Raw genomic sequence first — 16,228 nt, forward strand, 5'->3', positions numbered from 1 at the left:
TCGAGTTAGTAAAGTTTTTACTAACTTTCCCGACCTTCTCCTCTTTCTAACTTTCATAACCTTCTAACTTTTATAACTTTAACTTTTAACTTTAATAACCTCATTACTTTAGCTGTAAATTTATCTATGTTCGATTTCTATAAAGATTATATAAAACTTATAACTAGATCAATTAGCCAAATTTACTTACTTAGATCAATAAATACTTTTATGAGACTTATCAGGCTTAGAAAGATAGCATATACTAGGAGTACGACCATCGAGTCAGAAGTTTGAACCTTCGCACCCCCTACCCTCTAGTATAAACTGGTGCGACCAGTGAGGCAGCATAATTATTCTATCTTCTAAGTACTGTATTCAGTTTTAAAATATAAATTAAGTTAATGGCCTCAGGCGGAGGAACTGGAAGTGGCACCGGTACCGGTGGCACTGGTACTGGAACAACCGGTACCGCTACATTAGTAAGAACACTTACTGATACACCTCTCTCCCATCCGAATATGTCACTTGTTACATTCTCGGGAAATGACCCCAGACAAAACGCAAATGAATTTTGGAGTTCTGTAGAACAAAAAATAAACTTCTCTTTGGGCACAACGTTACCTACAGATGCTGCCGCTTTAGCAAATCACCAAAATAGACGCAAAGCGCTATTTGGATCCTTACTGACAGAAACCGCATTAGAGTGGTTCAATACTATTGACCCCACAAGAACCTTGGATCAAATAAAAGGAGATTTCATAACCCGGTTCACAGATAGTCGTGACCAATTCAAATATCGACTTGAAGTTGAAGGTGCCACCAGGCAAGAAGGGGAACTAATTAAAAATTATTTCCACCGAATTAAGCATGCTGTTGATAGATGATGGCCTGAAAAAATACCCGCACGATTAGCTGATCCTGGCCAAATTGCCACTGAACGAACAATACAGCAGAGACAAAGAGAGCAAAAATACATTGACTTTGCTATCAGAGGTCTACAGCCCCCATCTCTAAAGCGCAAGGCGCATGAATATAGGATAGAAAATCCGGATAAAACATGGGACGAAATACAAAACCACTTAATAACTAAGGACTTAACATTTAGTGTTAGCACTGACGGCACAGTAAAACAAACAAATGATAAAATCAGTAGCCTTGAAGCACAAATTAAAGAGCTTACTAGCCTAATGAGAAATAACGAAGTCAGCGCTATTAACTCGGGCTCCTTTAAAGACCCCAATGTAAAAGGACGACCAAATAACACACGCTTTTGCAACTATTGCCGTAATCATGGGCATTCTATTTCTAACTGCTCTAAACATAGGGTTGATGAAGGATTTAAAAAGATGAAAAGAGAACTCACTGAGGAAAAGGAGAAAAAGACATCCTTCAGTACTGACTACAAAAAGCAGACTAACAGTAAGCCGTATTTTAGTAACCAGAATCGCCCAAATAATACAAACAGTGGATATGACAACCGCAGATACGGAAATAAACACTATAATAATAATAATAACAAATCCTATGAACAAAAATTTCCCCAAAACAACCAATTTAGTCCCCATGAAACTGAAGCTAGGCAACATTATGAACGTGAGAATCAAAATTTTCAACGTTCTTATCCCCCCCACGCGCATAATAATCAATTTCAAGCATCAAGCAGTAGATATTATGATCAACAACCCCGCTCGTCCCACTCTGTTCACTGGGTAGAGGATCAAAACCAACAAACAGAATATTACGATCAGAATAATTACACCGATGCTATCACAGACTTCTTTCCTTTAAACTTCTAAAGTCTCCGAAGTTAATACAAATAGTAATCCAAAATCCAGGATTTACCTAAATATGTATTATTTCACCACCGGAGACATAAATAAAAATAGTGGACTTGAAATTGAATATCTAATTGACCCAGGTTCGACTTGTACGATAATAAACTACCCCACATTTCTAGAAATGCAAAAGTAGAACCCTATCATGAGGATTTTCTCAGCCATAAACATCACAAAATCCTATAATGGATCACAAATTCGTATGTTAGGCCATACTACAGTAACATCATACTTTGACACTGATGGAAAGTATGAAGCAAACTATAAAGTATGGGTTACACAAGAAGGAACGTCTAACCTGATTGGAGTTGATTTCTGCCATATTTTCTTTAAAGCTCTGTATTTCGATATTCCTGCTGTAGAGTTAAAAGAACACACAGGAGTAATCAGTTATGGAACACTGAATAACGAAAAACAGTATCCACAAGTATCAGAGATAGAAGCAATAATCTTGTCTCAGCCACTTTATATACAGGCAAGATCAACCTACTTGTACAAACACCAAAACACTGATTTATGTTACCCCAAAGGCACTTCGTTTCTACCGCACAAAAATACAGTAAAAACAGAACTAGTGTTTATTAACACAGTCTGTACACAAAAAGAGAAAACACTACCTATACTAATAGAAAACCACAAAAATCACCCTATTACACTTAATAAAGGCATTATTGGGTACGCTTTATGTGATCTAGTTTTGAGTCGTGATACGCGCAAATTCAACATGCGCGATTGTAGTGAGTTCGCATACTCAATACTAAATAAGTATGAAGAATTGGATAATTGTTTCTTGCTTAGTACAGTTGTTAACTCAGTACAAGAGGCTGAGTCGAACGAATCCGATAGTTGCATAAACTATATTAACCACGAAGAACAGTCAATATTCAATAGTAGTATGGCTATTGTAGTATGGCTATTAGTATGGCAATCTCTAAGGACTGCGCTATGAGCAAAGGCTTTGCACTCATGCTGTGTAAAAGTTTCCCCGACTTGAGAGAACATTGTAAGTGGCAAGTAGAAGTGAACGATCGTGACGGAAATACAATAAACCAAAATGTATTACAATACATTGCTCCTAGTCTCGGACACCAAATCTTTAGTCTAATAACTAAAGAAAAATACAATAGTAAACCGACTATTGAAAGTATTACAACTGCACTATTCGAACTTCGCAATATACTTCTAATGCAAAACATTAGATGCATAGCTATGCCAAAAATCGCATGTGGATTAGACAAAATGAACTGGTCTGAGATATCCGCATTGCTATACAATGTATTTAATTCTTCGGGAATTAAAATATATGTTTATGTGAGTAAAGCCGAAATTAATCAAATGCCGCCCTTTACACAATACACAGATGAAAACATTGAAGAGATATTTGGAATTGTAGGCGATGAAATTGTAAACAAATGTAAAAATGATGCTGAAGTAGCAACTGATTTCTCAAATGATGCAAAAACCCTATGCAAACCTAATAATACTGAACAATTCCCTAAGTTCAGAACAACTGAACAAAACCACTTCATTATTCATGAAGTTGTACAAGAAGGACTCGATACACGACCAAAAGATGCAAGTAAAAACTATGCACACTATATCGAGTACCTAAAAAAGTTTGACTTCACGCAGAGTGACTTAACGGACGATGAATTCAGAGCACTTCTAGAAGTTCTTCTAGATGATGAGGACGTATACTCCCATCACAAGTATGATATCGGCCGCACGAAACAGAAATTTCATATACCCCTAAAAAAGGACTGCGAATTTAAAAAGCAACGTCCCAGCAAAGTTCCCCTACATTTGCGTGAAAAGTTAGAGGCATTAACGGACAAATTAATACAAGCCGGAAAAATACGCGAGCTAAATGAGCACGACGATTTAAATAGCTGGTTTGTAAATCCAATTATTATACTGCCTAAGAACGAATATGTAAAACTTGTAATTGACGCTCGCTACCTAAACTCAATTACAGATACAAGTAACTCAAGTTGGCCACTCGAGCCACTACAAGTTCTAATGACACGAGTAAATGGAGCATATTTTACAAGTAGTGATTTGTCGTGCGCTTATCATCAAGTGCCCCTTACAGAAGAAACTCAGAAATTAACTAGTTTTATTGTAGGTGGACGTCAATATACCTATCAAGTCGGATTTTATGGCTTAAAGCCCCTTCCGAACTTCTTTAGTAAACTTATGCGTTATGCATTTGGACCGCTAATAAAGAAAAAGCAAGCCATCACTTATATTGACGATACACTACTACAAGCACAAGATAAACAGGAAATGTTCACAGTAATACGTGAATATCATGCACTACTGCGTAAAGCTAACTTAAAAGCCGCGCCGGATAAAACAAAATTCTTCTTACGAAAAGTGAAATTCCTTGGGCATGTAATATCGAAAGGGACACTTAGCCCAATCACTTCGCGCATTGCAGATATACAAAACTTAAAAACGCCAGAATCGAAAACCGATGTCCTCAGCGTATTAGGGGCGATGGGATTTTATGCAAATTATGTTATAAACTATCATATAGACGCAAAACCACTATATGATTTAGTTAAGAATGAAACGAATTTCGAATGGCTGGATAGCCACCAGCAGGTATTCGATAAGTTGAAAGCAAAATTTGAACACGATATTTCCGTCGCTATCCCCAACCCAAAATACCCCTTTCATATACATGCTGACTCTTCCAACTTAGGAACTGGTAGTATACTAAATCAACAGTTCCCCGAAGGGAAAAGAATTGTTTCTGCAAACTCCCGTGTATTCGATAAAGCAGAACAGAAAATGTCCCCACAGCACAGAGAACTGTGCGGAATAATATCAGCATTACAAACTTACGAGTTCTACATTATAGGCTCCCCCTATCCAATATATCTATTCTGCGATCACAGACCTATACTATTCCTCTGGTCTCGCCGCGGACAATTATCACATAGATTCTTTAAGTATCAAGTCGTGCTTACTAAATTTCAGAATCTAAAGATAATATACACTGAAGGTATAAACCTTGCCTTCCCCGACTTACTTAGTAGACAAGTCCCGCAAGAAGAAGCGAAAAAGTTCCAAATTGAACACAAAACAGTCCCAAAGGACATTCGCTTCTACACATCGGATTATAAACCGATAAACTATTCAATACTACACTGTGACGAAAAGAAAGCACCCCCAAATACTAGCTATCCGGTAATTGCACATATACCCGGTCAGAAAAAGAAAATACTAAATATAACCGACGAAGATTTTAGTATTAACGACGCAAGCGACGATATAGAGCAGACATGTAGTGCAATATACAATATTGCCGACTCGTTCAGATATGGACGACAAATAAATCAGATCAGAAAGATGTCTTCGGAAAATGTATCTACAGAAAGCCTTAATGACCACACATACGAAGAAATAACCGAAGAGGTACATGCAGTAGATGACGGTCTTGATGATGAAGATTGGTTAGAACTGCAAAAGGGGAATGTAGATATATCGTTAATACAAGAACTAGAACAAGCGAAGGAGGAATTTAAACAACGCACACACAAGTGTGATATTGTAGAACCGACGACTCTACATACAGAAGTAGTAAAAGTATCTTGTAAGGACTTACTACTAAAATTAACAGAGTTCACCAAACAAGCTCAACTAGACACAGATACAATTCTGCGCGAACAAATAAATGATCCAGTTTTACAAACCGTTCGCCAGTGGCTAAAGGCAGGCAAAGAACCGCCGAGCACAAGTACAATTAAGCATTGTAAAGGATTACGTGCATACAAAAATATATTTAACCTTCTACTACTCGAGGAACAATATGACTTACTATGCTACAATAAACCAGACGAGAACGGTTTATACGATACCAAAATATGTATTCCACTATCGCTATTTATGAAATGTTTTGAGTTAGCTCATAATAATCCGCTAAGTGGGCATCGTGGAGACGCATGTACATGTAACAACATTAATAGATTCTTTTACTGGCCCGGAATGTACAAATGGGTTACAATGCTATTACATGATTGCCTAGATTGTCAGAAAAATAAACCACAAAGGCATGATCTAAACGAAGCACCCTTAGAACAGTGGGGAGAATTAGAAACAACCCCATTTCATACTATACACATAGACCACAAGGGCCCATTTAGGCCTTGCAGTAACCAAAAGAAATTTTGTCTAGTTATAGTAGATAGTTTCTCTCGCTTTATATAAGTTTATCCATCAAAAACAGCCGATGCACCAGAAACTGTTAAGCTAATAGAAAAATATATTACCCGATTCGGAATCCCCCAACAAATAGTACATGACAACGGTACTGCATTTTTGAGTAATGATTTTGTGCACTGGACGCATGAATTCGGAATTACATTAAAACCACGGACCTCATACTGACCTTGGACAAATGGCAGTGTTGAAGTACAAAATAAAAACTTAGCAAATTATTTGCGCAGTTTTATTAACGACACCGGATCGAACTGGGCCAGCCTTACTAATAAATTTGCCTTTGCGCATAATACTGCAATAAATTACAGTACAGGATATACTCCGTACGAGATAGTATTCTGCATTAAACCGCAAATTCCAATTTCCCTTAAGCTAGGCTTACTACGGGATAATAGACGGAATTGTATTTCAGAGTATTGTAAAGACCTTCCCTTACATACTCACTGTGAAAATTCTTGTAAAAACGAGAAAGTAGACAAACTATTACAGAATAGATTGTCTAGTACTATACTACAACGCGAAAATGTATTTAAAAATATATATAGTAAAACGTATACTCGCTGTCGGCAAATTACAAACAAAGCACACGAGTATAGGAATAGATTTAAATTGGGTAGACCAATGAAAATCGGTCGTAAAGTTCTACTAGAGAATCACGCTAAAGGATTATTGAAATCCAAAAAATTACTAGAGTTACGCTCTGGACCATATACTGTTACTAAACAAATTACTAACACTACGTATGAAATTGTTCACGACAAAACTGAACAAAAGAAAGTAGTACATAGAAATCATTTAGTAGAATACTTTCCTAAAGAACAGGAAATAGACAAGTTAGTACAGGACTATAGTACAAACTATGATGATTCACAGGCCTACTATGATAGGTTCAACCAGTACTCAATAAATAGATTCAATCACCAAACAATTGATAACCCGGAATATATGCCGTGGCCTATTATTAACAACGCAAATAATCAGGCTGAGCAAATAACATCACCGCAACCAGTTGAATACTCAACTACTGTTAACACGTGCCGGAGTGTGCCTAACAGCCCATACAAAACAAATAGAGATGATAGCACACAACATATCAGAAATTTGTTTAGCCCCCAAAGTAGTTCTCAAAGTACTACGTCCAATTCCCATACATTTAGCCCTATCATTAGTTCGACCCCCCACCCACTAAAAATAAAACCTAATCCTAACCCAATTCATCCTGATGTCAGACCGCAGAGAACACGGACTGAACCTAAACGCTATGGAAATACAATTCCATCAGATTTAATTCCAAAAGTCCAAAAGAAATAATTCTTTTGTACAAGTTGTTATTAAAATATACAAAATATAAAAACAATTAAAGCAAAAATTTACAAAAAATTATAACAGCCGAGCTCTAGCAAGTTTAATTAGTTTAATGTATGCGCGGGCAATAGCACAGTCTCGAAAGAGAAGCCCGCACCCCAGAACAACAGCCAACCCATACAGTTGCTGAGCAGCTCTTGCTGTCTCAGGGGTCCACCACACTCGCCAAAGCTCGAACACAAAATTCATAAATTCTTCGTGGCACTCGGGGTTGGGTGCTGTTAATTTTCGCTCGAACTAAAAAATTCAAAAATTTCATAATCTACCCCAATATATCCCAGAAAAATATTGTAACTTCAAAAATTTACCTCTTCCCCCAACCAACATTTGAGGTACTGCACTGTAGCAGGACATATCTTCGCGTATTTTAATAAATTCCTATTCTTATTATTTACACAATACTCCTGCGCAACCCGCAGCGAATAAAATTCCTCTTCAGAGAGGACAATTTGAGTTGATATATACTGCTCAGAGAGGAAAAATTTCATCTCTCTGGCATCCAACTCCAAATCTAAGTGTTCGAAGGCAGAATAGTTTGCCTCTTTAAACAAATTTAAAATAGTTCTGTTCATTATTCTTCAAAGTTAGACTAGAATTACACTCAACAAATTTCTCTATATATACAGGAATAGAAATATACCCCAACCAGTTAAATTTCTTATTCACTCTGTCTTCGCGGACAACCCTCAATCAACCAATCAGAATTGAGTATTCTGCCAGTTGCGCGGATAGAATCCGCTCTCAATAAATTATGTAAATATACAATTTGATAAAATACAGTTGGAACAGTTAGCCAATCAGGGCTCACCATTTTGCCATCCGCACGGACGGCCAAACTGCCCTTGAGAAAACTATAAATTCTCAACTTAACTGAATAAATTCATTCTTCTGAATCTCTCGCTTAAAGACTACAACCACACACTCTCGTTGACAAATCCTACAAAATTCATTTTTAAAAATGAATCCCGAAATCGAATCTCTGTTCCCCGAGGAGGGAGAGGTTATCGAAACTGAAAACCCCAGAAGGAACTTCACTGAGGTAAATCTTTTGCTTATTCTTTTTCTGTTTCGTCTATTTTGCAAAAACAGATACATAGAAAATGTCACAAAATTATTTGTGACCGCAACATTAATTTTATCTAATTTCACAAATTGTGAAAACCAGACTCTGAAATTTTCACAGATTTAAAAACTGCTCACCATCACTTATACGCAAAAACTGCAACATCACTAAAAGTCGCTCACTATGATTGTTCACTTATGGACTCTAATAAAATGTACTCACTAAACAAAGTCGCTCCTTGTAAAATTGAACCACAAAATGTTGAAATTTCAAAAGTCAAAGGACAAATTTTCAACCGTTTCTTTAGAGGAAAATTAGAAACTACTATGTGTAGAGCAAGCCACCAAAACATTAGGTGGTATTGCGGCCTTTTCGACGCTAGTGGAATTGATGCAAAACGTAGCACAATTACCACAGACGTAGATTTAACTCCAGAACAGTGTAGGCAGGCTAGATTAACTAATAAGTTAAGTATTAACGGAAAAGAAATTCCGATTAAATTAAATGTAAGAACAACTTTTATAAAAAATTCCGGTCCAAATATTGGAGAAAATCCAAACGAATGTGACGATTCTGGCTGGATAATTCACGATACATTTGAAACTTATATGCAGGATACAACTTTAAATGTTAACCTGAGGGGAGGATCAGTAAATAACTGGCAAAATATTCCCCTGCCTTGCACATTATCAGAAGGCGGTTGTCAAAGCACATCAACCGACCCCCATGCTTATAGCTGGGAGAAACAAGATAATTGCTTGTTCGCTTTAAGAGAACAATTTGAAGGCAAAATGATAAAAATAGGAGATAATTATTATATCTCTAAAGAATCAGCGAAAGAACAAAGCTTTCTATTTCAAGTGTACAATAAGCCTCAATCGCTATGCAATAGCAATAATATAGTTTATCCGTCACCATACGATACAATATATGTTGAATTTACAGGCGGATTCAATATGAATACAGGAGAGGCACTCGAACCTCTACCTAATATAAATAGAATTACTAGACTTCCGAACAATTCACTAAGTTCGCTTAATATCTCCCGAACAGAGATAGATTACGAGGCACATTTGAATACTAAATTCGACTACTATCAGTACACTAATTTCCGAAGGCTACAACTCTCTGAAATAAATACTATACAACAAATTTGTGAACTAGAACGTTCACTTAAAAATACACAACTTGCATATTCGCGTCTCAGCCCTAAGCTGGCTGGCTTTCTGTTAACTAATAACAGATCTATGTTTTTAGAGACAAACGGCAATATAGCCTGGCTCTATCACTGTCCAAAATTTTATTCGCCTTTACAAGTAATGGATACTTGTTACGATCGAATACCGGTGTTATATAAAAATAAAGTTCGCTTTATCGATCCAGTTAGCAGACAAACTTTCACTACTGCTAAACAACAACCATGTAACAACAAACAAAAGAATCTTTTTCAACTAGATATTGAAAATGATAACTCTTGGATCGAGCTAACTCCAAGTATAACACAAGTCACTGGGCCAGCATTATTTGCCCCCAGCAATCAGAAACACAAAATGGTTTCGATGAAATTCAAAAACGGACAGGAAGTTTCTTTTCATGTCAAAGAAGACATGATTGCATTTTGGAATGATGTAACTTTAAATTCTGAAATGAAAGACGCAGCGCAAGAGTTTTCTCGTGAATTAGTTGAGATTCAACATAATAAAAGCCAGCCTAGTGGTTATAGCAACTACTACACTACAAAAACAATATATTTAGATTCTCTAATCTCGTCACAATTCTTACACAACCGGTATATAAAAACCTTCGGCCGAATGCACTATTATTTGGAACAATGCGGAATTACTTTCGCTGTATTCCTTTTTGTGAAATTTATAATCGACATTGTAGTTTGCATCATTCGAGCACTACAAATACATAAAATAAGTGGAGCATCAGTGAGTTTTGGGAAAGTAATACTATCAGCTACTTTCAATATACTTTTTCAGTCTATAGTAACTTCAGTATTTCGTCCTACTGAAGAAAGAGACGACTCAGAACACTTAGTACAAGCCCCAACTTATAAAGAGCCGACTATAAACATATACCCTCCAATACAAAGTGAGCTACAATCAATTAGACAAGAGAGGGAAAATCACTCTAGCAATGATGATTTCCCAACCTCTCCAGTGTAATTAAATCTAATTAATTACAACTATAAATAACCCTTTGTATAAAAATTTTTTAGAACATCACACTGGACGACGATGACTTTCTGCTGCCAGCATTCGAGGAACTACTGGACGATGCACCTCCATCAGAACTTCCCCTCGACATTGTCACACAATATCTAACGACAACCGAGGAGCCCCAATCATATGAGCAACAAGATACCCAACAACTTTCAGAACAGCCTCAACAACAACAACCAGGACCATCACAACTCCAACCACCAGTGGCAACAGTCATGCCAAAGACACTTACTGTGCAGGACAAAATCAACCGCCAAATCAAAACTGAACAACTAGTGTGCAACCCAAGCTTCAAGGGCCACCCAAAATATGACATGAGCTTGAACTATAAACTGCAAAACCACGCTAACCTATACAAATTGATCTCTTATAACCCCAAAGCAAAAACTTACAGAGCAAAAAATTTAGGCATCGATAAACAAATCATCTCTGTACCATTTCATTTCCTAACCGCAAACCTCGACAGCTCAGACGACAACTACATTCGAAACCTCGAGCAAAGTTTCCTCAAGGAACGTTACAAGAATTTCCAGCTCCAGCAGCGCAACGAAAGCCTGCTGAGAGAACTAAGAGACTATCGACATGGAGACTTTCGAGGTAACGACAATTTTTCGAATCTCTGAGCCGGGGAGAAGGCACAAAAAACTTTTTTTTTACATAATCTGTAAACCTTAAAATTTATAACTTGTCTTTTTTTTATCTGTAAACATTAAAATTTATATGTGTACCCTTATTGATGCTATGATTTTCAATTTACCCCCACTAAGGACCGGGTCGGAATGTACTAAAGTAATATTTATGTTGAATACTTAGCTTAACTAAGCTAAGTATTCAAATTACATCATTCTAAAAATAGAATGATGTAATTAGCTGAACCATTCATATTGCACAAAATGTCCGTCCAGCCAAACGGACATTTTGCCATTCAGCAGGACGGGAACTATCCCATTCTGAGAACTATATATAGCAAAGAAAGAATCACAACTTTGAGAAATTAAGAAATAACAACTCAGAGAAACTGAGAATCTAATATCTCCAAATTGAGAAAAGTAATCTCAAAACACAAGTAATTCAAAGAGGAATTGCCAAACTCTATCTCAACTATATCGAATAACGAATAGTTAGAGATATCTTCAAGTTAGGACTTTATTCAAAAGAGAATAATAAGTTACTGATAACATTTCGAGTTAGTAAAGTTTTTACTAACTTTCCCGACCTTCTCCTCTTTCTAACTTTTATAACCTTCTAACTTTTATAACTTTAACTTTTAACTTTAATAACCTCATTACATTAGCTGTAAATTTATCTATGTTCGATTTCTATAAAGATTATATAAAACTTATAACTAGATCAATTAGCCAAATTTACTTACTTAGATCAATAAATACTTTTATGAGACTTATCAGGCTTAGAAAGATAGCATATACTAGGAGTACGACCATCGAGTCAGAAGTTTGAACCTTCGCACCCCCTACCCTCTAGTATAACAGATTGCGCAGAGGCACTGTTTCATCCGTTCTCAATCCAAGAAACAGCGAACCATTTTGTTACTTTAATTCTTTGGTTACGTGACTCTGCTTAAAGTCACCGAGAACTTCTGGCGATTATTGAGAACCGCAAAGCCGAAAAACACGAAAAACACAAAACGAGCACGTTTCAAAATGACGAAAGTCAACGGATGTCAACTTCTGGCTAAGTAGGAACTTCTGGCATTTTAACTTCTGGCACTGTAGAATTTCGGCATTTTAAAATGGGATCTTTCACATTATAGCCTCCTCCCCCCGCCCCCGCCCCACCCAATGAAATTATAGCCCCACCCCATTATGGTATATTTACCATGATTTGGGGGGAGGGGGGGTGTAGTTATCTGACCACTAAGCTGGGGGGGGGGCTATAATGGGAAAAACCCTTAAATTGTGCGCGTGAGTGTTTTAATGGAACTAACAGGTGTTTTTGCTCTGCTCTCCAAGTCCAAGGCAACAGATGAGTTTTCAGTGTTCATCCCATCTTCACTCTTGAGTCGCATGTTCCTCTTGATCCTGTTGAGTGACCTCTGAATGGCACTGTCCAGTGCAGACATCGTCTCTGCTTTCTCCAATTCTCCTATTGGATCAAACTTCCGGCTCTGATATGATTGGCTCAGAGCCGATTTGGGTCGCGCGTCTTTCTGTTTAACAGAGATCTCAGCAGTTTATGTTAAAATTTTTGGATCTTTTCCGTTTGTGCCCCCCCCCCCCCCCTCCCAGCTTAGTGGGCGCATTTTATTTGCACCCCCAGACTTTTTACATAATGATTTACTATGTAATGGCACGTGCTCTGTAACGGGGGAGCGCATAACATACTGGGGGGGGGGGGGGGGGAGCACAAACGGAAAAGATCGAAAAAAGATCCAAAAAAGATTTTTAAAACTAAAATTGTTGCTCAAATCGGTATTTGGAAAATTGCAAAACTTGTCATGCAAAAACGATATATTGAATGTGAAACTGGAAAGCAAATTGTGAATAAAGAAAGAGTCTGACCTTATTATGGATCTTTTCTGCTAGCAACCCCCCCCCCCCCCCCCAGCCTTATATAGCCGTTAAATTTGCACCCCCCAAAATCTAAGTTTTCGCGAATTGTGAGAGCGATATTTGCTTTTCATTGAAACAAAAGTGTCTAGGTAGATTCAAGGCACTTTTAGAATAGTTTCCTTAAGAAGTTTTAAAAAATCAAGCCCTTATTGTAGCCGATAACACCAAAAATGATCTAATACAGAAATTTTTATTGATGCTTACGTTATATGCAACAAATTTTTGTTGAATACGTAATACTTTCAAACCATAGCTGTGCTAGCTTTTAGTAAATGCATATTGCTCATATATGTTCACGTATAAGATTACTTAGCTTTAACAATATGTTTACACATATAAATGGGGGGTGCCTAACTAAGCGGGGGGGGGGGCGCTAGCAGAAAAGATCCCTTTTTATTTGACAGTTTTTTTTAACTTGATTGACATTTTTCAACAAAAATATTTGAAAAAAAAAATTCTCAAGTTAGTCTCAGGCACAGTTAAATTTACGTATTTTTTTGAACGTGTTGTACAAGTTTTGATGAACAGAAGAAAAAGGAACCGTTTCAGATTTTTTTTACCCGGGTCGAGATTATGTCAAAAATTAATGCAAGATTAGCGGTGAATAGCGATGAAAAAAACTTTTTTTCACCGCAAAGCGCCCGCATCGCATCTTATAGCATTGAATGCGGTGAAAGCGGTGAACTTTTGTAAGATTTGCGGTTTTTTAGCGGTGAAAAATTTTTTCACCGCATTCACCGGATTTCTTACAAAAAAAACTGCCGCACAGGGGTTCGAACCACTTACCTCCTGGATGTCACCAACTTCTTATTCCTCTTTGCCATGTGTCACCTACTTTAGTGCTATTGCCTGTGATATTAGCGTTGAAATTAGCGGTGAATATTTGTAAGGTTCGCGATTTCAGCGGTGCAATTTTTTTTCACCGCATTCTGCTGGTAGCGCTGAAAAATTTTCTTTCACCGCTTAAGCAGTGAAAAAAAAATCCCCGCTTATAATTTTTTTTCACCGCATTCATCACATTGAGCGCAAATCTTACACTTTTTACTCAAATTCAACGCAAATCTTACATCTTTAGGTGATTTTTAGCGGTGACACCTCGACCCGGGTAATTGCTCGTTTTTCTAAACTTTACCCTTTCTTGTGTTTTGTCAGAGAGGAGTCTGTTGAGACTGTTTAGATCGGATTGGATTGAAGCGATGTGATTGGGCGAAATATGCTGCGAATGACGTTGAGGAGGATGTACAGCATGAGGAAATCCTGAGAGAGTCGAAGTTGAGGAATCGAGGTCAAAATCATTACCTGTAGCAAATGGGTTATTGATAATAATTTCATTGAGATTGAAGTTAGAATATCTATTTATTACTAACTGTTCATGTTCTAAAATAGTTGAGGCTAGGTAGCTAGAAAAGTTATTTCTAGATCAAAGCGAAAGTTATTTGCAGACCGTCAATAGAAAATAACTCAGACACGTTTAGATCAGGGAGAAAAAGTCAAGAAAATCTAGATGAACCGATTAAAAAAATGTCACTGGAGAGTCATTCTTTTGTTGTCTTTGCAAAAATAACCAGAATAATGTCGGATTAATTGCTCTCGGACAAAGGAGGGGAGAAAATTTATTTTGGGAAATTGGCTTTAAAATATTTTTGTGTGTGAACACTTGGAACTCACGGTGGCTGAGAAAATTACCTGAGAAGTCACAGAATGTTCAAGAACAGAACGTCAAAAATGGTCGAGCAATAATTTTGCAAAAGAAGACCATCACGTTTACAATAATTACATTGAACTTCGATTGAACAGATAATACACATCCTTTTTTTAATGAGTAAGCATATTTTAGTTGCAAAAATTCTACAGCTGTGCCATCCTGTTATTATCTATTTCAATATGCTCATTGGCTTACCTTTCGTATTTTGCAAAGGATCGCTTCTTTTCATTATAAGTTTGTTTAATTTATTTATAGGAGAGTAACCAGACTAAAAAGAAAGGCCTTTTTCGATATACCAATCAAAAGAAAAAGTATATAGCAATCATAAAGCAAATTAATTTTAGTTAACCAACAGAAACGAAGGACCTTCACTTAATGTGTATAGATGCTCAACATCTGTTGTCAATAATCAAATTAATAAGTTCTTCAATAGAACCTTAGTGGGGCCTTCTTGGTGGTGCTCCTGTATAAGTTGTATACTATCTACATCCTGGGCGGGGCTGGGGGAAGGATATAGTTTGCCGACATGCAGAGGTTACGTGCGGACCGAAGTGCAGGCCTTCGAGAAGATATCGATTTTTAAAATTTTGCTAATAATTTACTAATGACACTATTTTTTCATATTTTTGGTTTTTTTCTAAATATTTTGTTAATTTTAGCCCAATCAAGTCACAATTTTTAACATTTATTGGTTTTTTCTTAAACCTAAAGCACTATTGTGGGTTTTTTGCTGTGTTTATAGAGCCAGTTCTTCTTTCTAATTTTGCAGCTTTTCTTTCCATTATGAAAATGTTGTTGTCTAATGTGTTCTGCGGACAACTATTTCATTAAAACATTTCTGAGCGTTTTTTTTTGTTTTTAGGTTGTATTGTTACTGAGTTCCAATACTGACATGCCTCATTGAAGTTCACATGACGTATTAGTGAACAAAATTAAGGTCCAGAGCTTATGAAATAAGATGTCTCTTTATGCTCTAATGAGGTTTTCACAATCTAAATAATATCTTTTGCAAATTGAACTTTTTTATATATAATTTATTGTATTGATTACTTTGAAATTAATTGTTTAATTGAAAGATAGTAAATTTTTAGGTTTCAACTCCGATTGTTTTTTGTAGTTTTGTAACAGTCTGAGTAATGAAAGATATCAGTTTGCTTAAATAAAACAAAAAAAATTAGGGGAAGCATATAGGAAGCTCTAAAACGACTTGAGTTCACATTTTACGGCTTTTTTGATGGGGCACAAAATCATTC

The 16,228-nt window shown here is 36.7% G+C and overlaps 3 protein-coding genes across 5 annotated transcripts in view; 1 reads left to right on the forward strand and 2 right to left on the reverse strand.

Moving 5' to 3' along the window:
* The window catches only part of LOC142334762 (uncharacterized), a 603,346-nt gene that overhangs the window by 405,610 nt on the left and 181,508 nt on the right, over positions 1-16,228 (forward strand). The gene's annotated exons all lie outside the window — the stretch shown is intronic.
* Positions 1-16,228, reverse strand: part of LOC142334758 (echinoderm microtubule-associated protein-like 2) — a 173,032-nt gene that overhangs the window by 149,183 nt on the left and 7,621 nt on the right. The window lies entirely within an intron of this gene.
* LOC142334757 (uncharacterized) overlaps positions 1-16,228 on the reverse strand; it is a 69,293-nt gene that overhangs the window by 35,603 nt on the left and 17,462 nt on the right. Inside the window, exons 3-4 of the mRNA XM_075383031.1 lie at positions 14,403-14,569; positions 12,646-12,867 (exon numbers count right to left, since the gene is read on the reverse strand). Coding sequence (XP_075239146.1) covers positions 12,646-12,867; positions 14,403-14,569 — 389 coding nt within the window. The remainder of the gene's footprint in view (positions 1-12,645; positions 12,868-14,402; positions 14,570-16,228) is intronic.

The sequence above is a fragment of the Convolutriloba macropyga genome, chromosome 2 (genome assembly GCF_964194025.1).
Source record: "Convolutriloba macropyga chromosome 2, txConMacr16.3, whole genome shotgun sequence".
In the NCBI taxonomy this organism is placed as follows: Eukaryota; Metazoa; Xenacoelomorpha; order Acoela; family Convolutidae; genus Convolutriloba; species Convolutriloba macropyga.